Source organism: Larus michahellis, unplaced genomic scaffold, assembly GCF_964199755.1.
Source record: "Larus michahellis unplaced genomic scaffold, bLarMic1.1 SCAFFOLD_34, whole genome shotgun sequence".
In the NCBI taxonomy this organism is placed as follows: domain Eukaryota; kingdom Metazoa; phylum Chordata; class Aves; order Charadriiformes; family Laridae; genus Larus; species Larus michahellis.
In genome coordinates, this window is record NW_027436399.1 from 2374139 (window position 1) to 2396556 (window position 22418).

The 22418-nt window shown below is 52.7% G+C and overlaps 1 protein-coding gene across 1 annotated transcript; it reads right to left on the reverse strand.

The window, feature by feature from the left end:
• Positions 1–13887: 13887 nt before the first annotated feature.
• Positions 13888–14850, reverse strand: LOC141737347 (olfactory receptor 14C36-like). The gene has a single exon (XM_074572031.1). The coding sequence runs from the start codon at positions 14848–14850 to the stop codon at positions 13888–13890; it is 963 nt and encodes a 320-aa protein (XP_074428132.1).
• Between the last annotated feature and the right edge of the window lie 7568 nt (positions 14851–22418).

The window sequence follows — 22418 nt, forward strand, 5'->3', positions numbered from 1 at the left end:
CCACAACAAGAAAACATTAAAGCAACAACATCATTGATCGGCCTAAATATAAATACCTGCCCTGGAGCAGTCTACATCTGTGGTAGCCCCTCTGGGCAATGACAATGGAATCAAAGAATCAGCATTGCAGAACAGTAGGGGTTGGAAGGTTTGAAGAGGTAAGGTCTGTTCAGAGGATGTTTAGACTTCTGTGACACTGACTGTGAAAACATTCATGAGAGGCCTTTACCCTATTTACAACCACTAACCTGAAGCCCTACCACCACCTCTAAGTGAAGGTAGTCGGGTAGCAAACACCGAGGGAAATGGGCAAGACAAATTGTAGCAGGGCTGAGTAGAGAGGAAGGATCACCTCCACCAACCTGCTGGCAGTGCTCTTCCTAGTGCAGCCCAGAAAGCCATTGGCCACCTTGCTGCAGAGGTGCAAAGCCTGGAGAAGAGAAGGCTTTGGGGAGACCTAATATCAGCCTTTCCACATCTTCTTGGCTAGCATCAAGAAAATGCAGACGGGCTCTTCAGTATTGTGCGTGATGGGAGGATGAGGGCCAATGGCATCAGCTGAAAAAAATGAGCAAAACATCCTCCCTGCCAAGACAGGCAAACACTGGAGGAGAGTTCCCAGAGAGCTTGTGTCATCTCCGTCCTTGGAGCTTTGCAAGCCCAGAGCTTTTCAAGCCCAAAATGAAGGAAGCCCTGAGCAACCTGGTCTGACCCCGTAGCTGACCCTGCTGTGAGCAGGAGGGTGGCCTAGAGATCTCCTCTGCTTCCTTCCAGCATGAATGATTCTGCATTTCACTCCACCATGGAGCTTTCCTTCATGAGGGGAGGGAAATCAGTCAGGTTCCTGGTGACCTCGGAAGTCAATCAGAAAGTCTGGTCAGACTTTCTTCTCCCACTCTGGGCATAGTTGCTCAGATGCAGGGCTGCTTGGCAGGTCCCCACAAACAGCCCTGATCTTTTCCATTGCTTCACCATTTCTTTTTCCCTCTTTTCCCACTCACAGGTTCCTCCCTTTGACCATCCTTGTACCCTCCCATGGGCAAATAGCCCACCTCTATTTACCCTTTCCTCCATGGTCCTAGTTTGGCTTCCTTTGTACTTTCATTTGGTGTTTCCGAGCTTCTCACCATGGGAATGTGTACCTTGGTGAACAATGGCATTGATCAAGTGCCTCCTTTGATTATCTGTAGTGTCCTGCGATTCCTCATGCTGTTATCTTGTCAGAGGCCCCACATGTCAGGGAGAGCCATCTGCAGGCACACATGAACGACTGGCCCAATGGAGCTTCATTCCTGGGGGACCCTGATAAACTCTGGGACTCAGCAAATGGAAAACTCACACAGTTTTACAAGGAGAAGTGGTCAGACCTTTCCTGGGGGCAGGATCACCCCACAGATGAGGGCATGTTGTGGCCTGACTGGCCAAGGACTGACCCCGAGGAGAAGGGCCTGGGCATTACGAGGGATGCAACTTTAGCCAGTGGTACATGCGGACCGTGAACTGGACTAGCTGCACACAGGGCTGCATTAGGGGGCACACGGCCACCAAGACAAGGCATTTATCTGGTCAGAGGGCAATAAAGAAAGATTTCAGGGCCTTGGGATGGCTTGTCAAGGGTTCAGGAGTACAAATTGCGTTCTCCTCTGCCCTTCCAGTTTTGGGGACTGATGAATGTGTAAACAAGAAAATCAGACAGATCAACACTTGGCTCCAAAACTGGTGCTACGAGTAAGGTTTTGGGTTCAGTGATCATAGTTTAACCTACAGGACACCGGGCTTGCTTGCTAAGAATGGGAAAACCCTATCCGAAAAGGGGCAAAGGGGACTAGGCCAAGAGTTAGCAAGGCTCATGGACAGGGCTTTAAACTCGTATCGAAGGGGGAAGGGGATAATACCAGGCCCACTAGTAATGAGCCTAGGGATAAAGGGCCAAGGATGGGGGTGAAATTGGTAGTCCAGCGGAAGTGCATCTACACGAATGCACGCAGCATGGGCAACAAACGGGATGAGCTGGAAGCCATTGTGCAGCAGGACAGCTCTGATGTAGTCGCCATCACGGAAACGTGGTGGGATGACTGTCACGACTGGAATGCTGCAATGAATGGCTATAAGCTCTTCAGAAGGGATTGGCAAGGAAGGAGAGGCGGGGGTGTGGCTCTGTACACCAGGGAATGTTTTGATTGTATAGAGCTAGATTCCAGTGATGGTAAAGTCGAGTGTTTATGGGTAAGGATGAAGGGGAAGGCAAATAAGGGAGATCTTGTGCTGGGAGTATGCTATAGACCACCCAACCAGGATGAGGAAACGGATGAGGTATTCTATAAGCGGCTGGCTGATGTCCCGCAATCGCCAGCTCTTGTTCTGGTCGGGGACTTCAACGTGCCAGGTATCTGCTGGAAATATAACACAGCAGAGAGCAGGCAGGCTAGGAGGTTCCTCGAGTGCGTGGAAGAGAACTTCCTGACACAACTGGTAGGTGAGCCTACCAGGGGAGGTGCCTTGCTAGACCTACTGCTCACAAACAGAGAAGGACTAGTGGGAGATGTGGTGGTCGGAGGTTGTCTTGGGTTTAGTGATCATGAAATGGTCAAGTTTTCAATTTGTAGTGATGTAAGGAGGGGGGTTAGTGAAACCTCCACCTTGGACTTCTGGAGGGCGGACTTTGACTTGTTCAGGACACTGGTTGAGAGAGTCCCGTGGGAGACAGTCCTGAAGGGCAAAGGGGTCCAGGAAGGCTGGACGCTCTTCAAGAAGGAAATCTTACAGGCCCAGGAGCAGGCTGTCCCCAAGTGTCACAAGTCTAAAGGGCGGGGAAAATGGCCAGTCTGGATGAATAAGGAACTTCGCATGGGACTTAGGAATAAAAGGAGGGTTTACCCCTTTTGGAAGAAGAGACAGGCAACTCAGGAGGAGTACAGAGATCTCCTTAGGTTATACAGAGAGAAAATTAGGAAGGCAAAAGCCCAGCTGGAGCTCAACTTGGCCACTAATATTAAGGACAACAAAAAACACCCCATGGTGTTCAGCCTCCTGAGCTGGAAGATAAGGATGGAGAGCAGAACAACCCACCCATAATCCAGGAGGAAGTAGTCAATGGTCTGCTTCTGCACCTAGACGCACATAAGTCTATGGGGCCGGATGGGATTCACCCAAGAGTACTCAGGGAGCTGGCGGGAGAGCTCACCAAGCCTCTCTCCATCATTTATCAACAATCCTGGTCAACAGCGCAGGTACCAGATGACTGGAGGGGGGCTAATGTGTTGCCCATCTGCAAGAAGGGTTGGAAGGAGGATCCGGGGAACTACAGGCCTGTCAGCCTGACCTCGGTACCAGGAAAGATCATGGAGAGGATAATCATGAGTGAGCTCTCACGGCAAGTGCAGGGCAGCCAAGGGATCGGGGCCAGCCAGCAGGGGTTTAGGAAGGGGAGGTCCTGCTTAACCAACCTGATCTCTTTCTATGACCACGTCACCCGCCTTCTGGATGCGGGGAAGGCTGTGGACGTTGTCTATCTGGGCTTTGGTAAGGCCTTTGACACCGTCCCCCACAGCATTCTCCTGGAGAAGCTGGCGAATCCTGGCATAGACAAGTGTACTCTTCGCTGGGTTAAAAACTGGCTGGATGGCCGTGCCCAGAGAGTTGGGATTAATGGGGTGAAATCCTCTTGGCGGCCGGTCACCAGTGGTGTCCCTCAGGGCTCAGTTTTGGGGCCAGTTTTGTTTCATATCTTTATCGATGATGTGGATGAGGGGATTGAGTGCACCCTCAGTAAGTTTGCAGACGACACCAAACTAGGTGGGAGTGTTGATCTGCTTGAGGGTAGGAAGGCTCTCCAGAGGGACCTGGACAGGCTGGATCGATGGGCCAAGGCCAACTGTATGAGGTTTAATAAGGCCAAGTGCCGGGTCCTGCATTTTGGTCACAACAACCCCAAGCAACGCTACAGGCTTGGGGCAGAGTGGCTGGAAAGCTGCCCGGCAGAAAAGGACCTGCGGGTGCTGGTGGACGGCCAGCTTCACATGAGCCAGCAGTGTGCCCAGGTGGCCAAGAGGGCCAACAGCATTCTGGCTTGTATCAGGAATAGTGTGGCCAGCAGGAGCAGGGAAGTGATGGTGCCTCTGTGCTCGGCACTGGTGAGGCCTCACCTCGAGTGCTGTGCTCAGTTCTGGGCCCCTCTGTACAAGAGGGACATTGAGGTGCTGGAGCGTGTCCAGAGGAGAGCGACCAGGCTGGTGAGGGGTCTGGAGACCAGGGCATGTGAGGAGAGGCTGAGGGAGCTGGGCATGTTTAGCTTGGAGAAGAGGAGGCTGAGGGGAGACCTCATTGCCCTCTACAACTCCCTGAAAGGAGGGTGGAGAGAGGTGGGTGTTGGCCTCTTCTCCCAGGGGAATAATGACAGGACCAGAGGAAATGGTCTGAAGTTGCGGCAGGGGAGGTTTAGGTTAGATATTAGGAAGAATGACTTTACTGAAAGAGTGGTCAGGCACTGGAACAGCCTGCCCAGGGAGGTGGCTGACTCACCATCCCTAGAGCTATTTAAGAAACATCTAGATGTGTCACTTCAGGGCATGCGCTATTGGCAGAGACTGTAGGTTGTTTGGTTGGACTCGATGATCTCAAAGGTCCTTTCCAACCATGAAGATTCTGTGATACTGTGTTGGATTTCAGGCTGGGTTTTTTGGGGTTGGGTTTTTTTGGGTTCGGGTTTTAGACTTTTTTGGGTTCAAATTTTTGGGTTGGATTTTGGATTGGATTATTGGGTTTGGATTTTCACCCCTGTGCGGGCGTGTCAGGCAGCCATTGTGACATGAGGGCGGCAGGGCCAGCGCTGAGTGTCTGGCGGTGGTGGCATGGCAACCGCTGATGTGCTGCCCGCAGTGGTTCAAGCAGGTCAGGTTCCTCCAACGCCGTCCAAGCTGGCCTTGACCCCTGGGATTTTGGGTGGGTTGGGTTGGATGTTGGGGTGGATTTTGTTTTGTTGTGTTGGATTTTGGACTGGATTTTGGATTTTTTTGTGTTGGATGTTTGGGGTTGGATTTTTTGGGCTTGGATTTTTTGGTGTGGATTTGTTTTTTTTTTTCAGTTAGATTTTGGGTTGGATTTGGCGTTTTTTGGGTTGGATTTTTTGGGTTAGAAATTTCGAGTTGGTTGTGTTGAATCCTGCCCAGCCGCATCCTTGGCTATTGAGCCATGAAGGAAGATGCAAAAGGGTCAGTAAGCGTGAACATCGTACGGCTGGGGCTGCTCGGCACTATGACCAGCCCGGCCAGTGCAGGGTCACGCCATGGCCACAGGGCACCGCAGCCCCCTCCCTCTACAGAGCAGCACCGCCAGCTCGGGGCCCTGCAGGGCGCATGAGGAGGCAACCGTGAACGGCCAGCCAGGCCAGCAGAGACACACTCACCTGGGGAAAGGCTCTCTGGGGAGAAGGGGGGTCTCTGGAGAAGAGCAAGGGAGCATTTGTTTGCCTGCAGGGAGGAATCCGTGAGAAAGAGAAACTCTTTCTGCAGGCACACGCCTGGGGCAGGCTGCTCTGTCGCTGGGCCAGGGTGCTTGATCTGGCCTGGGGAGAGGGGCTGGAACCGGGGGAGCTCAGGCAGTCTGTGGTGGGGATCTCCTGGACTTGAGACCAGGGATCACGAAGTTTCCCTAACCTCCTTTTCCTCCTGCTGTGTTCAGCCTCCAGCCCAGGGGCTCATGGGGAAGCAGAGACCCCCCTCTGCCCCCCAGCAGCTGCTGAGCCCTGTAGAGGGGCTGTGGGGTGAGTTCCCCAAGTGTTGCTTCACCCTGTGGTGGGCTCTGCCATGGGGCCAGCCCAGAATGGGCTGCTCTGCTGGTCTGGGTTCAGCTGGGTGAGGGCGAGGGAGGTGAGGAGAGCTGGCCTGGACTGCAAAGTGACCGGGAGATTAAAAAACCAAAGAGCATTAGCTGGGCGGTGTGACCATGCAGGGTGAGGACACGCTCCCGTGGGTGTGCAGTGCAGAGCCAGGTGTCCATGAAGGGAGCGGAGACACGTAGGTGCAGGAGAAAGGAGGCTGCTGTGTGCCCTTGGTGGCATGAACAGACCAGGAAGGTGTCCGGGACATTCATCACCCCAGCATGTCCCATAGGCCATTGCCAGCACCTGCCACTCGCCCCAGGTAATGGGTGAGGTTTGCTGGTCTCAGCGCCTTTGTCGGGGGAACACCCCACCGTGCCCAGTCTCTCTACTTGCCCACACCTTGGTTGACCCCACAGCAGGACTGTCTGCGACCCTCCGTGTGGGACACGGCTGGGGCTGGGAAGCGGTCAGGCACTGAGGGTGCTGTCAGTGCAGGAGGGCAGACATGGACTGAGCACTGAGGGCTCTCAGGGCATTTTGCCCTGGTGATCTCTCCCCACCCCTGAACCGATGCATCCCACGGGGCTCCTGCACAGTGGGACCGAGCGTGGGGCTGGGGCTGTGTATGGAGAGGGCACTGGTGTGGGCCACAAAGCAGGTGTTCAGGAGGTGAAAGTAAGGACGGGTTACAGAAAAGTACTTGGCATTTATTGTCTGTGTTGCACAAGAATGTTTTTAGGAAAGGCAAAGCTCACCTGGAGCTGACGGTTGCAAGGCAGTCTTGATGCCCTCCCCTCTGCCCTTAATTTTGCTCTGGTCACCCCCAGAGTAGAGAGTACTGGCCAGACTTCTTGTTCAGCAGTCTCTAGGGCCAGTTGGATGGCTTTCACTTCTGCAAACTGCCTTGACACCCTTTCTCCTTCCGTGGCTTCAGCAACTTTTCATGTGGGACTCCACACCACAGCTTCCGATGGTTTCCTACAACACGACAGGATCTTCAGTGAACAGAGCATAACACCTTTCATCAGTAGATGACAACTCATCGTATGAGGGTGCCACCTGGGCATGAGAAACCTACTCATGAGATGCTCCAAAATCTATGCCCTCTGGACAGTCCATAATCTCTTCAAGGATTCCTGGAGGCTTGGTTTCCCTGGTCGAGCTCACTGTGTGATCAGCACTACCCGCTTAGTCCATGTAGCGTCAGTCGTGTGATGTGTGGAGGGGATATCCAGTGTAGCACAGGCAACTGCTGTGCCAGGAGGAGCCGTGCTTGCCTATCAACAACTTCTGAAGTGGCTCAAACCCCCTCATACGCTGTCAGGATCTCTTTTTCGGTTGGGGTGTTGAGGGCTTCCGATCCTCAATACCCTTATCTCCAAAGCCTAGAGGTTGACCTCAGGTTTCTCCCGATGATTTCTGCCAGAGGCTCCAGGTGAGACCACGTGCCCCAGCTGCACTGTAGAGACCATTACGCACGGCTGGTCCTGTCTGGACAGACCCAAGAGCTACCACACGAGCTATCTCCACACGCACTCAGAATAGATCTTCTTTCAGGTTACTCCATAGAGAGGGCTCACAAGCTGATTACAACCTGGAATATGCATTCTCCAGCATCCCACAAGGCCTAAGAAAGCTTGTGCTTCCTTCTTCTTAGCTGGTGGAGACATAGTTGCAATCTTGTTGACCGCATCCATAGGGACATGATGGCATCCATCCTGCCATTTCATTCCCAAGAACTGAATCTTCTCTGCAAGTCCCTTGACCTTGCTTCTTTTATGGCAAAACCAGCTTTCAGAAGAATCTCAATTGCTCTTTTTCCCTTCTCAAACACTTCTGCCTTGTTGCCCCACATGATGAGATCATGGATGTATTGTAGATGTTCAAGAGTATCACGCTGTTCCAGTGCAGTTTGGATTAGTCCATGGCAAACCGTAGGATAGTCGATTACAGAATCACAGAATGGTAGGGGTTGGAAGGGACCTCTGGAGATCACGTAGTTCAACCCCCCTCCCAGAGCAGGTTCATCTAGAGCACATTGCACAGGAATGCGTCCAGGCGGGTTTTGAATGTCTCCAGAGAAGGAGAGTCCACCACGTCTCTGGGCAGCCTGTTCCAGTGCTCTGCCACCCTCAAAGTCAAGAAGTTCCTCCTCATGTTTAGATGGAACTTCTTATGTTCAAGTACCTCTTGTCCTGTCACTGGGGGCATTCCAGGTGCATTGGACACCACGTGAAAGCAAACTGTGGCCTGCACCCTGCTGCCAAAGGGATTGAAAAAGAAGAATGCATTGGCAATGTCAGATGTAGCACACCACTTGGCTGCCTTTGGCACCAGTTCATATTGGAACTTCCAGCAGAAGGTTCAAGCAAGTCGGGGGGCTAAGGCATCTTCTGTGCGAGGGGAACATTATCAGGGCTTTGGAAGAAGGTGGCTGAACTGTTGGAATCTCACAGGCTCTGGCAAATCCCCAAGGGACAGGGGACAGGGCGTGGCTGTCCCCATTGATGAAATGCATCAAAGGTTTTCAGAGCCACCTCCACATTTGATTTTCCACCTATAACCAGTGCGTCTGACTTTCTGCTTCACCGGTCCCCGGGGACAGGAATCTTGTCCGGTCGTTCCCTCCATGGTGTCTCCAGTGATGGGCACCAGCGGGGCCTGGTAACACCCTCACCATCTTGGGGTTTTGCTGCTGAGTTTTACTTCTCTAGAGGCTTGCCCAGTGTTTGAGGGTCTACAGGATCTTGGCCGGAGAGGACTCATTTCCATACCAAATGCCATAACCAGCCAAGTCTCTGTGCATAGACTTCCTGGATTCCTCAGTTCTTCTGTGCTTAATTAGAGAGTTCTCAGATGAATACATTTCAATACTAAACAACCATAAGAAAGGATTGCTTCCTTCTTATTTTTTTCTTTATTTTTTCTTCTTACTCAATAAATGATGCCAGCAATCTCCAGTTCATATTGATCCTGAATTTTTGCTAATGGAGCCTCAAGACCCTTTAAGGCAAGACCCTTTATTGCAAACACTCCATGGACAGGCTTTGTCTCAATCTCACCATGTCTCTCATCTGGCAACCAGGACTTACAGCAGCCTGTTCAAACCTGAGCTTTCTCCACTCCAGTCCGTAGCTGCGTGTTTCCACTCCTTGGCACCGGTTCCCACCCGCTTTACCTTGAAAACGAGCTGACACAGAACGGTGTTTCCTAATGGCCAACAAAGGAAATCAAAGGCAGGCAGAGTTCAATACAGAGAAGACATGCCTCAGCTGTATGTCACGTCCCCATTCCCTGCCCTGAAGTTCACTTTCCATTCTGGATGGCCTTAGACCAATAGAAAACACATTTTCCTGTCAGGCACAGATCCCAGACTGTGTTCCGAGGACATGTTTATTTTAATACATTTCACATCTATATCTCCTATCTAAAAGAGGCTGGGCGCAATGAAGGTTGGATACGTTGGATAGATCCTGCCTTTATCTCTTTGCAGTCAAGCAATGGTCCCACCTGCTAGCACTTCCCTCCTATTGTCCCTTTTTTTGAGGTGGCCAAATCTTTATGGGGCGTACAATGGCATAACACCATGGCCCTCCAAGTGCCAAACCGTAACCGGTGTACATGTTCCCTGAGTTCATCCAGGCACCGTCTCCTTCAGGCACCCAGAAATGCAGTGCGAGAGAACATGCTTTGGGACATGTTCCTCATCTAAAGGGAAGCTAAGCAGCCTTTAGCTCCCCACCTCCTTCTCTGGACCCTTTTGAAAGATGCATGCAGCATTTACTTTTTGCCAGATGTCAGGGAGTCCCGCCAGTCTCCAGGACCTTTCCAAGATGATGGAGAGTGGCCTCACTGTGACATTCTTTTACTTTCCAGCACCTCTGGATGTAACCCGTCCATTCCCATGTACTGGTAGTGGTTGAGTTTGCTCAAGTAGATCCTGATTTCATTCCTGTCCACCATTGGCTGTTCTTGTCCAGAGTCTTGCCTCGAGGCACAAAGCCCTGAGAGACCTTGCTGGGGAAGTCTGAGGCAAAAAAGACAGAGAGTATCTCGGAACTCTCTCTCCCTACTCGAACTCAATACAGCAGTGTCCAACTAATATCTTTGTTTTCTTCTGGAAAAATTCCTGAAGTTGGAAATCTCGTTATGATTCCCCTGAATTTACTTTCAGGTTTCAAACTGAGTTTTGATACAGGCCAATGTTCTCCTTGGAGGATGCTGTCCTTGAAGACCAGCTGTACAGAGCTTTGTGCCACCTTCAGTGCTCCTGACCATTGGATCCCCACGAAAACTCCTCAGCGTAGGCCAAAGGCAAAAGGACCTCTGAGGTCCAGCGTCTGCAGTCTTCTGTTCTGCTTCCTCACTCCCCTGGAGTGCTGGGACCCCACTACGTCAGGGTCACGACAGCCAATCTTCACGTCTCTGACCAGCTCTTCCTGCATTGCAGGTATCACATCAAGGTTGGCATTATTTTTGTTGGCCCATCTGGCAGCTGTGCTAAGACGTTGTCCTAAGACACTCCAGAAACCACCTGGACTGTACATGCGGCTGTGCTCCTCTTTCAGAAGCTGCCAGTATCATGGCAGTCCCCAGCGAGACCCAGGCTCATACAGCCAGATGCTTCCCTGGAATCCTTCAGAAAGACTATACCCTCTTCCTCATCCTGACTGTGGGTTCCTTATCTCCCACCATGACAGGACACTTCTACTGGCCTCTCCTCTCACCCTCCCCCACAAAGGCTCACCAAACTCTTCACCTGCCCCAAGGAGTTGCGCCATACATCCAGTTAACGGCTTCACTTTCAGGAAACCCCACTCCTGATCCTTCCAGCCTGTCTCTCCTGAAAAGCCTGTAGCCATCCATTGCAGCACCCCAAGCTGTGTGCCTTGTCCCACCACGCCTTGGCAGTTCCTCTGTCAAAGTCAAAAAGCACAGGCTCTCTCTCAACTTGTCTCTTCCCCTGGCTGAGAGTTTTGGTGCACATCTGGGCTGTGGCACCTCAGGTGTAGCTCCAGGCCAAGCTCGGACGTCTCTTAAAGGAAACCTGGTACCAAGCAGTGAAGACCTTCTGGCCAGGCTCTTTTCAGTGGTGCCTGGGGACAGGACAAGAGGCAATGGGCACAAACTTGAACATAGGAAGTTCCACCTAAACATGAGGAGGAACTTCTTTACCCTGAGGGTGGCAGAGCACTGGAACAGGCTGCCCAGAGAGGTGGTGGAGTCTCCAACTCTGGAGACATTCAAAACCCACCTGGACGTGTTCCTGTGTAACCTGCTCTAGGTGACCCTGCTCTGGCAGGGGGGTTGGACTAGATGATCTCCAGAGGTCCCTTCCAACCCTATGATTCTATGATTCTATGATTCTATGATTCTATGATTCTATGTGCAAAGGCTTTGCTTCACAGCAGAGACACGGTCAAGTGGACGGCACCTGGAAGCTTAAAGCTGAAATTGGATGTTGACGGTGAGCAAAGCCTGCTGTCTGCAAGAACAGAGAGAAACAGGGCTGGGAAGGGCGGCCCTGGCAAGAAAGAGGGTTTTTGTCAGTGGTGTCTCTGCAGCCCTCAAGGGCCTTTGACAAAGGTGAAGGTGATCTCCATGAATGACAAGGTGCTGCTGACAGGTCCCCCATGAGATTTTTTGGCCTGTTCCTTGACTGTATTATGAAGAGGGCGAGTAAATGTTGGGCAAGAGAAAAAACAGCAGTTTGAGAGTGCAACACATGAGCGGAGACCCTGGTGTGGTGTGTCTTGTGTTCTAAACTGCCTCACATCTACTGCATGGAGAAGGGAGAGACCTTGCCCCACTGCAGTGGCAATCAGTCACTTGTGTTATGAAAATTTGCAAGTGGCCCGTGCTGACCGAGCAGAGAGGCTAGGACACAAAGCACAGAGGTGCACGCGTAAATATTTAGTCATGTGCATGAGGTGTCCGAGCTCAATTGGGGTACCTCAAATGCGGTTAAACACAGGGTTCTTATGCCATTCAAGCATTCAGGTACCTTATTATTTGACTAATGACTAACTAACACACACACGGAGTCCCAATAACTAATCACAGTAAAACTGCACAAAGTAGCTATATCTCTGCAGCTCCATCAGCCATCAGCCTTCTCGCGGCTTGTCTATTGATCCAGACGTCCCCGGAGTTGGTCTATTGCTAATTACTTGTCTGTGATGCTGGACACTGGGAGAGTTTCAAAGGTGTGTAAGAGGGACGAGGATACTGGCATTATCTCGGTTCTCCAGGGGTATCTTTTATCCTTCATGGACAGCTGAATGATTCTGAGAAGTCCTTATTTTGAGGGCAGGGCTGTTCTTCTGGTCCTTGTGATGAGCTCACCTCCTTTAACTCACTTACCCAAGCATGATAAATCAGTACACAATGGGAGCTAGCTAGATATATATCTTAAGAAAGTCAATTCATTTTCATACGATAAAGACTGATGGGCATAAGAGTTAGGGAGGTAGATTTTGATAACCTTGGATCGGAGGATGTCTGTGGCCAGGTGGGTCCTGCAGAGAGCTTTTTGATGCTCAAGGATCACCTCTTCGTCATCCAGAATGGTCCATGCCAACATGCAGGAAGTCATGCCAAGGTGGCAGGAGGCTGGCATGCATGAGAAAAGAGCTCTGAGTAACATCAAGCCTGAAGAGGAAGCATAGAGAAGGTGGAAGCTGGCTGCCTTCCAGCCTCCAGGGTTCCGTGGTTCTGTGCTGGAGTTGAACTTTCGGTTTTCCTTTTTCCTCTTTCCCCTTCCCAAGTTCTTTTCTTTAACCATTGTCGTAGATTCCTCTACAAACAGCCCAGCTTCTCTTTCCCCACAGGCCCTACATTTGCTTGCTTTGTGCCCTCTCTACGGGGCACAAAGATGTTTCTAACATAGCGGTCGTGACAATTCCTCTGCTGGACAGTACAAAATTAGGAATGTCTTTAATTCCCTGTAGTGCCCTGCAACTCCTCGTGCTGTTATCTTGTGCTGATGCATCACCACAACCATGGTGAGCTGCCTGCACGCAAACATGAAGAACGAACAAAATGGATCTTCAGTCCAGGGGGACCTCGGGAAATTCTGGGAGTCAGCCAGAAGAAACTGCTTAAGTTTTACAAAGAGAAGTGGCCAGTCCTGCATCAGGGGGAAGAAAAACACCGTATTACAGTGCCAGGTGGGACGTGACAGGATGAGCAGTGACCCTGAGGAGACGGGCCCACGCATTATGAGGGACACCACATGAGGCAGTGGCGCAGGCTGACCATGAACAAGGCCAGCTGCACACAGGGATGGATTAGGAGGAGAGGGCTACCCAGACAGCTTGACTTTTCATGCCCTTTCAGTGAGCCGTGGTGTGGCCACACCTGGACGTGTCTGTCCCTCTGTGGGAATTCCTGCTGTAGACGGGTGGGGAGGAACGGGAGAGTGCCCAGAGGAGGTCTGCACATGGCCTCTGCTTGGGGCCCCACACCCCATCCTTCTGACCTCTGCCATCCCAGCACAACCCCAGGAACATGCTGTCCCTGGAGAAACACCAGCCTCTCCAGACAGCTCCAGATTCCCCTCCCACAGGATGGGTGGCCTTTATGTCATCTGTGTGAAGGGCTGGGGTACGTCCCTCAGTTAAACCCACAATCTTACCTGTCACCAGACACCGACTGGTGACTCCTAAATCCAGTCCAATATCTCTAAAATGTTACAAACGGACAGTCAGCTTTTTATTCCTGGACACATGGAGGAGGAAGAAGAACTTCAGGGGTGAATTTCCTCAGGCATGTTTGGAGAAAGACCCCAGCATTAAAGCACTGCACCAGGGAGATCTTGCTTTGTTAACAGAGACTCTGTGAAAGAGGCCAGCTCTGAGCCACTGTGAAATACATTTTTAGAAGGGAACCAGGTGAAACTAAGACGTAAATGTCTCAGGTGTAGTGACACAAGTGAAACCTTTGTGTAGGAGCATAGAAACCATAAATGACAATATCAACAGCAATGATGAGAAATGTAATCATTAAAAACACAAAGCCAATAAAAAAACACACAAAAAAGCAGATGGAATCAAATAGTACAGGAGTCATTTGTGGAGAGAGGTGGAACATTTCTCCCTCTTGAAAAAAATCCATGAAATCAGATACCGAATGGCCTCCTTGAGCTCCTGGTTCCTCATGCTGTAGATGAGGGGGTTCAGTGCTGGAGGCACCACTGAGTACAGCACAGCCACCACCAGGTCGAGAACTGGGGAGGAGATGGAGGGGGGCTTCAGGTAGGCAAACATGGCAGTGCTGAGAAACAGGGAGACCACGGCCAGGTGAGGGAGGCACGTGGAGAAGGCTTTGTGCCGTCCCTGCTCAGAGGGGATCCTCAGCACGGCCCTGAAGATCTGCACATAGGACAGCACGATGAAAACAAAGCACCCGAAGGTTAAACAGGCACTGACCACAAGAAACCCAACTTCCCTGAGGGAGTCTGAGTGTGAGCAGGAGAGCTTGAGGATCTGTGGGATTTCACAGAAGAACTGGTCCAGGGCATTGCCCTGGCAGAGGGGCAGGGAAAATGTATTGGCCGTGTGCAGGAGAGCATAGAGAAACCCACTGCCCCAGGCAGCTGCTGCCATGTGGACACAAGCTCTGCTGCCCAGGAGGGTCCTGTAGTGCAGGGGTTTGCAGATGGCAACGTAGCGGTCATAGGCCATAATGGTGAGAAGACAATACTCTGCTGCAAGAAAGAAGATGAAGAAAAAGAGCTGTGCAGCACATCCTGCATAGGAGATGTCCCTGGTGTCCCAGAGGGAATTGGCCATGGCTTTGGGGACAGTGGTGGAGATGGAGCCCAGGTCAAGAACAGAAAGGTTGAGGAGGAAGAAGTACATGGGGGTGTGGAGGTGGTGGTCACACGTGATGGTGGTGATGATGAGGCCGTTGGCCAGGAGGGCAGCCAGGTAGATGCCCAGGAAGGTCCAGAAGTGCAAGAGCTGCAGCTCCCGCGTGTCTGCGAATGCCAGGAGGAGGAACTGGGTGATGGAGCTGCCATTCGACATTTTCTTCCCCTGGGCTTGGAGACCTGTTAATGGAAAGAAAAGCTGTGAGAAGTTAGGGAAGATTTCTCTCAAACTAAAGTATTCAATTGGCCTTAGAAACCCACCAAACTGGCTCTCGCCTTTCAGGAAGACCTTTTGCAGGTCCTTTTTGTACCCTCTGGTTGGTGCTGGCTGATAGTCCACCAGAGAGCTGAGATCTCTGCAGGATTCAGTCCTGCCCTACAGCCATGGGTAAAAAGGAACACGGGGTGATCTCAGATTAAATCCACTCCTGGCATCAAAGGGCTTTTCAGCATTGTCACCCGACTGCAGGGCAGAGCTCAGGGCACCTTGTTGTTGGTGGTGTTCTGTTGTAGTTTCCCCACCACACCTGAGGAGTGTTTTTAAGGCAGAAATCCCTGGCATTTCTGCTGTGCTGCAAGTGAAACCTTGTGGGTCCTACGAGCCAAGGGGACTGTCCCTCAGTGCAGAGCGAGGACAGCGAGTTTGTCCATCGGAATTGCTCTCAGCTGCCCTGTGCTGCTGCCTCTTTGAGCTGGAGGATGATCCCAAGCAGACATTCCCCTGAGAAGAACCTGGACACTGCTGAGAGCGGAGGAGTCCCATTTAGAAGCGCAGCTCTCCCAGCCCCTCACCTGAGCTCATTGGACCCCAGGAGGATCTCAGCTCTCCCCTCCCAGCCAGGGACACAGGGGGCTCACTGCAGCTGCCTACATTCAGCCCTCCAGCTGGATTTACACGGCCTTGGCACTGACATGTCTACTCCGTGGGGCTGCTAGACGACACAGGGACGCCACGGGAGAGCTGAGCCCTTCTGGAGGGCAGCGTGCAGCCAAGCAGGACACTCCTGGGAAAGAGCCAACTAGCCTAAAGATGGGGTGGCTTACTCTCGGCCCCACACACTGCAGTCCCCAGAGCCCAAAATATTAAAGGCATTTGGATGCTTTCCTCCCTGGATTCACCTGCATGACAGGACGTGCAGCATCAGTGTCTGAGCTGCACCTGAATCCTCACCCCCCACCACAGTGGAAGAAGGGAAGGAACAAGGACAGCAGGGGCAAGAGGGGAACAGGTGAAAATTCTTCTTCAAAAAGAGTCAGGACAGGGAGACACTTGAACATTTCTCCTCTAGGGTGTGGGAGAGGAGACCAGGGAGTGTCTCCAGGGAATGTCTGTGTGGTGGTGGGGAGGTGCCATCCTAAATGGAAAAGGAAATTCCTTTCTCCCGCTCCCCATGCATCCCACTAAAGGTGGAAAATTCAAAACATGGGCTCCATTTCTTTCAGGTAAATGCAGCCTTGAAGTCCTTCTCCAAAAGGACCGTCTGCAAATGTCCTGGGGGTGATCTGGAGCTGGGAGGAAACACGACCCATGCAGCACCCTCACGACTGCAGAAGGACCCTGCCGTGACACGACTGGGGTCACTCCTTCCACCCACAGCTTCTCCCCGCAGCGCCATGGGGAGCTCCCCGGGCAGGCTGAGAGCTGACCCTGGCAGGCAGCAGAGTCCCTGGCCCAGCACACAGTTCCCTGGGACACGGGGACCCTGCTCTGAAGGACAGCCCTGAGCACCCCTGCACGCACACCCACCTTCACAGCCCGGCAGCCGTCCCTGGGAGAAGGCAGCCAACATGCCCTGTGCCTTTGGTGATGTGGTAGGGGTGCCCTGCTCTCGAGCACATCCTTCTCAACACCGACGGAGCCTTGAGAGCCTTCCTGACAGATCACATTAGCCATGGGCTATGCCAGCTTTAGGAGACTGCTCCAGGGAGCCTCTCTGCATTATACTGCAGCAGAGACACAGCATGCCCTGTCCCTCTGACGGTGCAGCAGGGAAGCCCTGCTCCACACGTTGTCCTTCTCCTCGAAACTAGAGAAGCTGTGAGAGTGGTACTTGCAGATCCCGTAGGCTCTGGGTTGTTCCAGCTTCTGGAGATCCCTCCAGCAGCTGCAGATTCAATGCCCTGCAGCCAGAGACTGTGCAAAGGCTGTGAGGATTTCTCCCAGTGAGCTCTCAGCACTCTCCCACCCCAGGCTGCCTTTAAGATCCGCTGGCCTCACACGTCTCCCCTCGTTACCTGCAGGCAGTGCCCTCAGCCCTGCTGCCCTTTGCACAGGAGCTGCTCCTGGGCAGAGCCGTCTCTCTGCAGCGCTGCCCGCTTGCCACGAGCTCCCTCCATGCCAGGAGCCCAGCCCAGCTCAGACGCAGAGGACCAGCCCGAGACGTCACTTTCTCTGCCTCCTCGGGGCTCCCTGGAGGTGTCCCTGTGCCTCCAGGGGAACCTGCTGGGAAAGAGACTGAAGTAATACTGTGTGGTCTCTCTTGCACCTCTGGAGAGACGCTTCTTTCCAGCCGGGTAATTTCTCCTATCAGAGAGAGCTGCGCACGAGAAAGGTCTTGTTCCTTCTGGTATGAGACAGGAAACCTGGACAGTGCCAGATCTCCTTTGCCCCCGCTGAGCGAAGGCAGTCGGCTTCGTCAACTGAGGCATCTCCTCCTTGGTTTGTACTCCTGGGTGTGAAGTGGACTCAGCTCTCACTTAGGGCTGCCACAATCCCACAGGAGGGGGGATTCCTCTTGCCTCTCTTCAGGTGGGCACAAAATAGGCACCTGCTGCATGGGAGCTGCTGGTCTCAGCTCCCAGCGTCATTCCTGGAGATGGAGGCCAGCAGTGAGCTCTTCAGACTCAAACACCTACTGACATTTCAGGTCTCAGACGTGGTCCAAGATACGTGCCGGTAACTGCAAGATCTAACAGAGCAGTTCATAGAGACAGGGCAGCATCTGGTGCCACCATCTTTGAGATTCACGAGGAATTCCTTTGGCCACCAGCACATGCCCACATTTCGGACAACTGAACTTTTCCCTACTCTTTCAACCCAGGGCAGCCTTCTGAGGTAGTCAGGGGACCAGATGTACTCATTGCCATTGACCTCATCCATCTTCTCCATCAGCCGTGTATACTAGATCCCCACTGACTGTAACGGCAGATGTCTCATGGACATCCCCACATCACCTAACCTAATTCAGGGCAGCTACTCAATGGCCATGGACAGGCCTGTTGTGCTACAGGAGGTGCCAGGGCTCTCCAGCACAACTGCAGGTGGCCGGCAGGGACTGCACAGGACCTACGGGAAAGGCATCGCCTTCAGAGTGGGTGCGAGACACACACTCCAGATGCCATGTCTCATAGATTCAGTTTCTGTTGGCCGGCAACTGAATCCCACGAGGGCAATGAGGCAGGGTCTGACCCACCTCCATCCAGTCGATGCAGAGCAGTTCAGGAACAGGAAGCACATCACACTGGGATCTCCACGCATTTGCCTATTTAAGCAACACAAGGAAGTCTCCAGAATAATGACCCCAGGTCTTATTGGAGACATTAATGGCCCTGACACCACTGGAAGGGGAACACAGCAGCATGCATACTGTCCAGCAGGTTTCTGGGTCTCTTGGGACAACATCTTTGCACAGGCGCAAGGTAGGCCAACAAAGGTGTTGCTGAGTCCAGTCAATTCAGAGGGAATTCTGATCAGGGGTGTGAAAATGTCAGCCTGGGCTGTAGCGACCATGAAATAGTGGGGTCTCAGCTCCCAAGGGGAGTGAGAAAAGACTGAAGCCAGACTACAGATGCTGGCTCTCTAGAGGAGAAATGGGGATGGCTTTAGGTAAGCTAGAGCTTCCCAAGTGTAGAGCCTTGCAAGGCAAGGGTTCGAGGGCACCAAGAGGACAGGCCGCTGCTTCAGGAACAGTTAAAGAAGAAACAAAGAGAATGAGTGGCCACTGCTGGAATTTAGTAACAGCAGGTGTAGATGAATCTGAGATTCCCTGTGTCCTTCTTGCCTTGGTCTCCTCCAGCAAGCTCTCCCAGGCCTTTGTGCCTTGAGGCAGGACTCTGGAGGGAAAAAAAAACGTGGTGAATTTGGATAGAGTCAGGAGTTACTTGAGCAAACACAATCCTTAGCAGTCTATGGGACTGGAGGGGTGGCATCCGAGGGAGCTGAGAGGGCAGGACGATGCCACAGTAAAGCCACTCTCCATCATCATTGAAAGCATCTGGAGTTTGCGGGAACTCCCTAACAACTGGCAGCACCCAAATGCTGCAGGCACTTTCTGCTGTGACCCTGCTTTGCGTAGAATGTTGGTCTATAGAAATCTTGCAAGGTCACTTCCAGCCTGAACGGAAAGTTCCCAGAACAGGCCAATGTCTGCCACCCTGAGACCTGGAATCTGCACTCTGCTCTTCGTCCTCACTCCCTCGGGAGCTGAGACTCCACTCTTTCTTCGCTACTAGAGCCAAGGCTGACAAGGATGACACAGGTTTTCTGATCCAGGTGAGCATCGCCTTGCTTGGCCCATCTGGCAGCTGTGCTAAAAAGCTGAGGCAAAGAGCCTCCAGACACCTCAAGGAGCATTTGCACTGTGCTCTCCTGGGAATGTCAGGGGGTGCTGGGCTGACTTTTGGCTGCCAGGTGCCCACCCAGCTTCACTCCCGCTCCCCCTCCTTCTCCACTCGTCTTGCTGTCTGCAGGGCTGTTTCTCTCCATGTGTCTCACTCCTCTCTCTTACGGTGACTGCACGCTGCTGTTTAGCCTTGCTTCAATATGCTATCACAGAGGTGCCACGAGAATTGCTTACTGGCTCAGCTTTGGGCAGTGGCATGTCCCCTTTGGACCCAGCTGAAAGTGGCTCTCTCTCACATGGAGTCACCTCTTGATCCCTTTTCTCCTAAGCCACCTCTGCAGCCCCCTCACCCCTACCAAAACCTAGCCATGTCAACGCAATACACAGGGTCATTGATGTCCCCGGTAAGACGTTAAGTCGTTGGTGAGCCCAAGACTTCCTCAGGTTGGTTAAATAAGGGTTGGTCCCCTTCCTCTCCTTCATTATAGGTTCTTTGTGTCAGGGCAGAGATGTGCTGGACCTCAGTCGTGGCACCAGGGCCAAGCTCAGGCGTGCAACAAAGCCAGCTGTTACCAAGTGCCCAAGTACCGTGCAGGCAAAAGGTTTGCGTCAGAGCATGCTGGGGGGGATGGCAGATGGCAATGTAAAGGGGAAAGGAGGAGATCAATCCCTGCTCTCCTCAGGACGAGAGAGAAGCAGGGCTGGACTCTGCAGCCCCAGCAGGAGAGGGCTTTGCTGTCTGCGGGGTCTCTGCAGCCCCAGAGGGCCTGTGGTGCAGGTGAAGCTGATCTCCAGGCAGGACAAGGGGCTTTTGCAAGTGTCCTTGGCTATGGGTATCCTGAGATCCAGGAACACTGTGCAAATCATTGCTCTGTTCCTTGACTGCAGCATCAAAGGGATGACTGAGGGATGTGGGAGAAGCACTCCCTGCATCTACTGGATTGAGATGGGACAGCACTTGCCTCACTGCAGTTGCTTGAAGGAAAGCACTGAACGCCTCAGAAGGTCTCTTGGGGTCTCTTACACGGCTGCTCTGAATGGGGATGATGTTCGCGCAAGTCCTGTGCTGTCCCTGCCGGCTGCACGCAGTTGTGCTGGAGAGCCCTGGCACCTCAGGCAGCTCCACAGGATGGAGTTAACCTTGAAATTGGGCAGCTGCCCTGAATTAGGTTGGGCATTGTAGGGGTGCCAGTGAGAACCCAGCCCTAACTGCCAATGGAGATCTGGTAAAGACAGCTGGTGGAGAAGAGAGAGAGACGTAGCTCTTCAGATGGCAATGACTCCATTTGCTCAGAGGAATAGCTCTATAGGCTGCCCTGTACATAGTGAGCAGGAACAGGCTTCATTGTCCTAAAGGTGGCCATCTGCTGTCACTTCAGCTGCCCAAAGCAATGCCCCAAGAGCCTCCAAAATGATGGCCCCAGATGCTGCCCTGTCCCTCTGAACTGCTCCATCAAAGTTTAGAGATACCTGCACATGTCTCGGGCCACCTCTGGCACTTCAAATGTGCACTGTGGTTTGCAGGGGTACAGGAGATTCCTCCCTTTCATTGTCTGGGTGTCCTGTCTCATAGGTGGAAAAGAAGAGGTCGTTCTGGGACCTAACTCTGCCTCTGATAGGGGAAATGATACTGCCGGAAAGGAATGTCCCCCCCAACAGCTGAGGGAGGAAACATCAGTCATGACTTCAGCTTGTTTCACAGCAGGTTCCCCTGGAGCCTCAGGGACATCTTTGATGGAGCCACAGCGAGCCGAGAAAGTGCCACCTGATTAGGTCAGAAGTCCTTGAGTGCATTGCATGGAGGAGACTCAAGCATGCACATCATGTGCATGTGGGGAGAGGAACCCGAGTTGAGCACAAGTGCCACCAGCTATTCCCAGAGCGTCCACGGAGGCCTGTGGGACACATTCTGTCTTCGGGTAACTTGACTTTGAGAGGAACGTCCTCTGGGAAACCACCTGGATGCCGCACTGGGATGTGCTTCCGTGAACCAGGGTCCCTATGTCCATACCTCATGCCATGAGGCATCTCAGATGGGCACCACACCACAGGGCTGAGGTGCCTCCCAGCATCTGGGAGTGGCAGCAGGAGGCCAGAGAGTCCCTACGCCTCTGCACGTGGAAGGGAAGGGCTCACGGCTTTGAACATCCCTGTCAGAGCCCTGACAATTCTGCGTGTGACTTCAGGAACAACCCCACCGGCCCAATGAGATTTCTCTCACCTGCCTTTTCCGGTCCATCGCAAGTGCCTCTGTGTGCTGCCTCACCCTCCCCTGTCCTTATGGCCCATCCCTTGTTTCACACAGTCTGAAAGCAGCACGTCCACAGAGCATTTCGCCCGCGCAGTCCGAAAGGGTTCTGCAAGCAGGAGTGTCGCTGCCCTCCAGCAGATGGCTTTTCTCACCCTTCACACAGAACAGAGCACGTCTAGGGACTATGATGCACTCAGAAGCACAGACACCTCCGTGTTTCACCTCTCTGAACTTCCTTCCCAATGTCCTTAGGCACCTAACAGAGAAACAAATGTTGTCACTCGAAGGCGTACCCACAAGGACACAGGGGACAGGAAGACCTAAAATTTTCCATGGCAAAAGGGGATTAGGACAATTTGTCATCATCAATGGCGTTTCCCCTAATGGGAATGGGCAACGTCCCCAACCTTCAGAAAAATCTCTTCCTCCTCCCTCCCATGACCTGCCCCATAATTGCAGTTGGGAACAGCCTCAGCATGGGGCTGCTGGTGGAAAACCTGGAAACCTGCTACAGCTCCGCCACCCTGACTGTCCTCCCACTGGGCACAGCACCATCTCTGCTCACAGCGCTCTTAGGGCTATTTCCTGCACCTTTGGCAGGTACAGAGTGGCTCCTGCTGGTGGCCACATGCTATGACCAGTACTTGGCTCTGTGCCACCCCCTGCTCTCTGCAAGACTCCGGAACTGGAAGGGTTGTCGCTAGAAGACAGCTGCACCTTGGCTGGGGGGATTTCTGTCATCTGCAGTAATCATTTCCTTCTTGTCCCAGACACATTTGCTGGCCCTGATGTACTAGACCACTTTTGTGATTTTGCCCCAAGGCTGGAGCTCTCCTGCAGTGACACCATGACGCTCATGCTCTCAGCTTTGGAAACGTGCTGTTTAGATCCAGTCTTCCCCTTCCTGGTCAC